Source organism: Rhinoderma darwinii, chromosome 1 (assembly GCF_050947455.1).
Source record: "Rhinoderma darwinii isolate aRhiDar2 chromosome 1, aRhiDar2.hap1, whole genome shotgun sequence".
In the NCBI taxonomy this organism is placed as follows: Eukaryota; Metazoa; Chordata; class Amphibia; order Anura; family Rhinodermatidae; genus Rhinoderma; species Rhinoderma darwinii.
Genome location: NC_134687.1, coordinates 211,729,156 through 211,737,121, shown reverse-complemented (window position 1 = coordinate 211,737,121; position 7,966 = coordinate 211,729,156). Strand labels below are relative to the sequence as shown.

Here is a 7,966-nt window from a genome sequence, read left to right as displayed (position 1 = left end):
CTTAGTCACACTGGCATTGTTGCCAGGTCAGAGGCGTAAACGGCCGAAGATAGGGCATGTCGCTTCTTTTTCCCAAGAGGCGGTTTTACCGCTGGCGGGAAAAAGACGCCTCCGCCTCCCATTGAAATCAATGGGAGGCATTTTAGAGCCGTATTTGACAAGTCTTGCGGCGCGGTTTCCGCATAAAAAAAAACTCAGCCTTATAGCCTTAAGACTCAAACATAGCCTTAGGCCTCACTCACACGAGCGTGGTGTTTTTGCGTGCGCAAAAAACACTTAACAGCTCCGTGGGGCATCAGCATATGATGCGCGGCTGCGTGCTTTTCGCGCAGCCGCCATCATTATGACACTCCATTTGGATGTTTGTAAACAGAAAAGCACGTGGTGCTTTTCTGTTTACATTCATCCTTTTGACAGCTGTTGCGCGAATCACGCAGTTCGCACGGAAGTGCTTCCGTGCGGCAAGCATGGTTTTCACGCACCCATTGACTTCAATGTTTGCGTGATTCGCGCAAAACGGCGAAAGAACGGACATGTCGTGACTTTTTTTCAGCGGACTCACGCTGAGTAAAAATCACGGACATGTCTGCACGGCCCCATAGACTAATATAGGTCCGTGCAACGCGCGTGAAAAGCACGCCTTACTGTTGGATTATTAGATAGACATAATGGTCAGGTCCTCTATGATGAGCTACTGGAGAGCAAGGGGACCATATACTGTTCTTGAGGGGGGTCCTCTGCTGTCTGAGTCTGCTCCTGCTTGGTACTGATGTCACTTTGTTCACCATGTTTCGGGGCATGCATTATTTTGTTGATAACGTAAAATACTATTATATATGGCCAGCGTCTTCCAGCTTTGAGAGACCACCGATATTTAAGAGTGGTCTAGTAGGACCCAGCGTTATTCTCTTCTCTGTGCATGCTCAAAGCATACTAGGGTGGGGATCTTATACATTTGTGTGTGTGTATATATATATATATATATATATAAGGTAGTTATTAGCGACGATATAAGTCATGCATACATATATATATATATATATATATATATACTGTATATGTATGTGTATATATATATACTGTATATATGTGAGTGCGTGTGTGTATATATATATATATATATATGTGTATGTATGTGACTTTTATAATTAATAAATGTACCTTGTATGTGATATTTGCATCACATATATCACTAATAAACTAGTAGTAATTCATTAGAAAACATAGAACACACCTCTCTTCTACAATTGTACTTTCACCTACTGCGCTCCTTCTAGCGTCGTCACAAATGGGAGGGCCCAACATGTGATTGGACGCTTCTCTGTTACGTCACCCACAATACACGCTCCCTCCACAAGTCCCCGTCCGTTCGCGTTGCTAAGGACGCTGTTAGCCTGGAGATTTAAAGATGGAGGAAGAGGAGACCGGCGCTGCTCTGGACGGGATCATTACTCAATTCAACACGTACGAGGACTTTCTAGACTCGCAGATCACCTCACTAGATCTCTTCTATCTTGAGGTAACAATTCGTAACGTCATCGGTTATAAAGGACCAGTTTATTGTCTATCAAACCTATAGATTGACGTATGAATCCTGCATGGCTTAGTACTGGATACATACACCTATAGGAGATAGATATAAGAAACATTTTAAAGTTGTGCTTTGCGTTTTTAATGCAATCTATTGTTCCCTGTCATCAGCCTTTTCAGGCTGGGGGGACTGTAGTGTACAGTTGCCGGCTATGAATGTTCTTTATTGAGGCTACTGACAAGTCCAGAAGTATGCCCACCGCAATGATTACTACTTTTGTCACATTCAAGTTGCGCTTAATCGTAAATCGTGTGTTGCTGTACGCTGACTTAGAATGCACGGTTTATGCTTGGCGAACTTAAGAGGAAGTGAATCATATATAATCCATGGATGTGCAAATAGTGCTAAAGAGCGAATCCGGCAAAACAATAAAAATGTTTTATATATATATATATATATATATATATATATATACACACTATATGGGTTTTCCCGTAATCCATATTTAGTATCTATCCACAGGATAGGTGATAAATATGTGAATGGTACGGGTCCGACTGCTGAAACCACCACCAATCATGAAAATGGGCTTGCTTTGCCGTTCCTAGGAGTTCCAAAGGAGTGGAGCAGTACTGCGCATGCTCTGCCACCGCTCCATTAATTTCTATGGGGCTACCGAAGATAGCGCTCGGCAGCCCCATAGAAATGAACGGAACGGTGCCGAGCATGCGCAGTACCAATTCATTGATATAGGCCTTACAGGATCGGCAAGGTTAGCCCGTTCTCATGATCGGTTGGGGTCCCAGCGGTCGGACCCCCACCAATAATTTATTTATGTGTGTGTGGTGTGTATATATGTATCTATCACAGGGTGGGCCACAAAAAAGTGCCCAACAGAGGCCCCCATATAGTATAATGCCCACACAAATTCCCTCATACAGTATAATGCCCCCATACAGCATTATGCCCCCATAGCTGCCCCTATACAGTTTAATGCCCACTCAGATGTCCCCTCACAGTATAATGCCCACACAAATTCCCCCATACAGTATAATGCCCCCTAGCTGCCCCATACAGTATAATGTCCCTTAGCTGCCCCCATACAATATGATGCCCCTACAGCTGCTCCATACAATATAATACCCCTATAGCTTCCCCCCCATACAGTATAATGCCCCCATAGCTGCACCCATACAGTAAAATGCTCTCATAACTGCCCCATACAGTATAATGCCCTCATAGCTTTCCCCATACAGTATAATGCCCTCATAGCTTTCCCCATACAGTATAATGCCCTCATAGCTTTCCCCATACAGTATAATGCCCTCATAGCTTTCCCCATACAGTATAATGACGACTTAGCTGCCACCATACAATAAAATTCACCCTTCGCTGCCCCCATACAGTATAATGCCCCCATACAGTATAATGCCCCCACAGCTTCCCCATACAGTATAATGCCCCCTTAGCTGCCCCCGTACAGTATAATGCCCCCTTAGCTGCCCCCATACAGTATAATGCCCCCATAGCTGCCACAATACGGTATAATGTCCCATAGTGCTTAATAATAAAATAAATACTTACCTAGCCCATTCCCATGACGAGTGGAGAAGATCCCTCTGCCCCTCCGCTCTGTACTATCAATGGCTCTGTTCAGATAGGCACAATGACGTCATTGTATCGTGCCTGTCTGTGCCGAGCGGCTTCCTTGCTTCAGCATTGGATTCAACTGTATCTGCGTCCTGAGGATGCAGATACAGTTGACATCGGGACATACCACTGGCCGCCCTGGACAGTGGGACACTGCCCGGAATCCGGAGTGTCCCGCTCAATCCGGGACGGTTTGGAGGTATGAATAAGCAGTTGTAAAGATAGAGGCCCACACACACTGCTCTGTAAAGGGTGTGTTGTCTGTGTGCGCTGCTTCCCTCACAGCAATGCTCTTACAACTTTTTTATAAAACCGCACCACCCCCAACAAGGCATTGTGTTAGGAATTGCAACACAGCATCATTTGGTCTAATCGATATGCCATCAGTGCATATAGTGCCATTTGCCGTTTTCAAAACCTCATCTATACATATGGTGAAAAACTTCTGCGTGGCAATACGAGCATGCTGCAGATTCCCCTTTCAATTGATAGGGTGAAATCCGCAGGGAATTAGCATCACATTCTGCTACGTCTGAAAATATTTTAACCGTCTGCAAGAATAAACCACAACTCATGCAGGTCTTCTTTTTTTAAAGAAAATATAAAATAAGCATTTTTAATTTTTTTTTGTAGGATTTTTTTTATTTTTCCTCTAACCCCTTTTGAGAAAATATTGTGAATTAGCAACTGAGTATAATTCTATTTTAATACTAACCAATTAGACAAAAGTCAAAGAGAAATATTCCTTCATTTAAAAACTGGCAGTAAAATATGTATTTCTCTGTGTGTCCCACTCAGACCCCCTCCAATGAACCCATAACCTATTGCTGGGTCATTGCTGCCATATTCCTCTTCCTGAAAGCTGGGACTGGAAAGTGTTGGTAGTGGGTATGAATACTTTTTACCAAGCACCTCTGCCCAATGATATTAACAAAGCTTGATCCCCTTAGAGGGAAGGTGTCATGATTTTTTGTTTTTGTTTTTATCATATTGCTTTTAATATGATATGAACATAAATGTTATTTATTTGTGTTTTTGTGTTCTACTTTTTACTTTGTCCTTTCTTTTACTTCTCTATGGGGGCTGCCATTTTTTTTTCATCTCTGTATGTGTCGATTAACGACACACACAGAGATGAATACGGCACATACAACCCCATAGAGAATGCAAATGGGAGCCGTCCCATTCTCTGAAGCGTACACCGTCTGTCTGGGAATGGCGCATGTGCCGCTCCCACACAGACCAAAATGAAGCTCGTTCGCTGAGCGAAATCCGGCGCCATTTTGTCCACATAGACATTTTGGCATTTTTTTCTACTGATCGTATCTTCTGTTAGTAGATCTATTTATTCATCTGCTTTAAAAAATATTCATTAAAAATTCTAATACACTCTATGCCTTGCCCAGCCTGGCCTTACCTCCTCAGGCTTCGTTCACATCTGCGTCTGGGTTCCGTTCATGAGTTACGTCAGACCTTTCCGTCAGGGGAATTCATGAACGGAAATCAAAGGGAAACCATAGCTTTCCGTTTGCATTACCATTGATTTCAATGGTAACGCTTCCGTTGCTAATGGTTTCCTTTTGTCTCCGTTGCGTAAGGTTTCCGTTTTTTCGGTGGAATCAATAGCGTAGTCGACTAGTGCGTTGTTATTTTCATGAAGCATTTTATTTTTCTAGTACATTTTTGCCATAATACTCTCAAAACACTAGATGGCAGTAGATGTTCATTTGTTTTTCAGCACAATATCATATGTGCATTTCTAGATGGCAGAGTTTTGTGATCTTAACCACTTTTTATGATGTCCATAACATTTCCTAAATATTAATTGCACAGGGCTAACAATGGAAAGAGTAATTAAGAAAAAAGTACTTATTGGAAAGTCTTCATTTTATTTTTTTTTACCTGTTTTTAACCCCTCAAGAACTGGGCCAATTTTGACCTTGAGGACCAGAATATTTTTTTTTATTATACCCTCTTTGCACTCATAACTTTTTCATTTTTTGTTCACCGTAGCTGTATGAGACTTTGTTTTTTACGGAACAAGTTGTACTTTATGTAGATGTCAATTTTTGATACATATACATAGTTTCATTTATTTGAAATTTTCGTTTTGATGAAATTTTTATTTATTACATTTTTTTACAGCACACACCAACCATTCTAAATGATCCTCTAAATTTGTTTTACAGGTTGTTACGGTCGTGATATGTGTATATTATTTCATGTTTTGGGACTTATTTATTGTAAAAAAAAAATAATTGCATTTGTGTACTTTTTTACAAAATGTAACAAAACTTTTTTTTCAAATTGATTCAACTTTTTATATATATTTACATGCGCCAGTACATTAACCTGTGTACTGATAGTTCTTAGGGCCTTACCTAAGTATACCCTAACAACAGATGGTTATAAAAGCCCTGGGGTCCTTCAATGGATCCTGGACTGTCTGCCCATATAAGGTATGTCTCACGATCGTGTCACAGGGATTGGGCGTTGTACGGCAGATCTTGATGATAGTAGCAAATATTCAACTGTGCAGTCCAACATTTTTTCCCGTTGTGAGAAAATGAAATGATAGTAACCCTTTAATTTTGTATGCGTCTGAGCTATTCTGCCCTTAGTGTTTCAGTGATGGTGGACGTCTCAGCACCCGGATCCCCACTGATGAAAACTTATGATATGTTTCTATGACTTATCAATCTTCAAAGAGGTTTATAAAGAAGAAATCATGTAAAGAAAACTATTGGCAGAAGAATATGTAATTCTATAATCCATAGCTCCCTACTATAGCGGATCCGGCAGGACAGTACCTGTTTTGCACCGCTGTCCCCGGCGGTCTGAAAACTGTGCCGCCATGCCCCGTACCCTCCCTTTCACCAGCCACGCCTCCCCCACCCCCGCAACAACGTTATCCCTGTCTCTTGAGCTGCCTGCTCTCAGCGTGACCACGTCACTGTGACACTCAGCCCAACACAGTAGCAGTCTGCCTTGACTCAAATAAGTCGAGTCGCTTCTCCCCTTATGTAAATCTACCCTCCCAAAGCAGACACTGAAACAGAGTTGGATTTTAATGGCCACAGCAGCCGTTTATTATTTAAATAACAATAACTTTAAATACCATAATTTTTTAATCCCCAAAAAAGGGGATACATCATAACAACAAATAACCCACTGCGACCCTATCAGGGTCATAACATTATAAACCAACCAGAATGACAGGGGCAAGTCCTTGAAGCCACCGATACTTAATTTTGGCCATCTGCCCACAAATACCTTACCCCCAGCCGTAACCCGGCCCAGGAGCACCAAATTACCTTTTTGCAGATGACCACCATATATATATAAATATATATAACCCAGCTTTCAAAAGGGGTAACACCCTAAGAAGCCGACAAATTGGGGGTGCATCCCGTGATGCATTCCCCCCCACCACTTTTTACGACCTACTTCAAGGACTCCCCCCCGCCAAAGCGAAACAGGCCTTGACCACCTCACGCCTGCGAGCTCCTCCACACTCCCACCGCTCGCTCAATTCCATCGGTCAAAGCCAGACTCCACATATCCATCCCCACCTCATTGAGGTGCACACCGTCCTCTATCCAGTAGCTGCCTGTCCCAGCCTCCAGATCCCAGTGGCGCACCGCAACCCCACCATTACGCGTCACGAAGCTCGATATGGCCCTATTAGCCTTAATGCGAGCCTTGTTAATTTTTCCCACAGAACGGGCCATCCGCCAGTTCTTCCTAGGGACCATCTCAGACCACACCGTCACCAATTTAGGATAAGTTGCCCATAAGCAGAGCAAATCATGCTTGACGTCCCGTACCAACTCCCGGAAAGGGCGTATACCCAAATCGTTGCCTCCCACATGCAACACCAGTACCTCCGGCGCCCTGTCAAGCAGTACAAAATTGTGAAACTCGGGCAATACCCTGTTCCATGTCATTCCCCGTATACCCATCCACCTCACAACCGCCGCGTCCCGCGGAATCCTGAGCTGTCGACCGTCCGGCCGTACATCCGCGCGAAGGGCACCCCAGTACACAAAAGAATGTCCCATAATCCACACCATGCATGAGTCACGGCCTGCAAAACAAATGAAGAACATACACGCACCACCTCTTGCTGCCGCGTACCATTAATACTCAGGCGGAAACGCACGCACCCGGAACATGCTATACATCAATATATAACAACATGTTCAAGCGCACATAAGAACGGAAACGCGCCGACTCCCAACGCCCTATCCGCTGCACGCCTGCATCATCTAAACCCCATCTCACCGCCTCCGTCGCTGCCCCTATACGGAAAGAATGAGACGAGTATTGCTCTGCCTGCACCCCGCTAGCCACCAGACACTTTCTGAAAACCGAAATAAACTGATACCGCGACAGAAACGAGCCATCCTCGTGCCGCAGCAACGGCCCGTCTGAGAGATCTAAACCCGCCAAGTACTCCTTGACACACAACACTGGACAAACCGGATTCTTTGGGACCGCCAGCAAAACCACTCGACGTCCTGCCCCTCCTTGGTCCGTTTTGGACCTTCGCAACACTATCTCCACCCTGTCTTCATACAAATCGACATTATCCTGCAACAAGCCCCCCGCTCTCACCGAACTGGGGGAAACCAATTCCCCTACCCGAAAAGCTCCAAAAAAGGCTAACGCAAAAGCCAACCGGAAAAGCTTGCTCTCATACTCTGAACGACACACCTGCCGCACCACCACCTCCAGGGAACACAACAATTGAAATGACACGGGACGCCTCTTATCCCTCACCAC

The 7,966-nt window shown here is 44.0% G+C and overlaps 1 protein-coding gene across 3 annotated transcripts in view; it reads left to right on the top strand.

Moving 5' to 3' along the window:
- The first annotated feature begins 1,338 nt into the window (after positions 1 to 1,338).
- The window catches only part of CFAP299 (cilia and flagella associated protein 299), a 504,679-nt gene continuing 498,051 nt past the window's right edge, over positions 1,339 to 7,966 (top strand). The window contains exon 1 of one of the 3 annotated variants that reach the window (XR_012880616.1): positions 1,339 to 1,519. Coding sequence is in view for 2 of the 3 variants with exons in the window: in XM_075849839.1 (XP_075705954.1) it covers positions 1,409 to 1,519 (111 nt within the window). In the remaining variant the exon portion in view is untranslated. The remainder of the gene's footprint in view (positions 1,520 to 7,966) is intronic. The other 2 variants (XM_075849839.1, XM_075849838.1) reach the window with 2 other exon arrangements.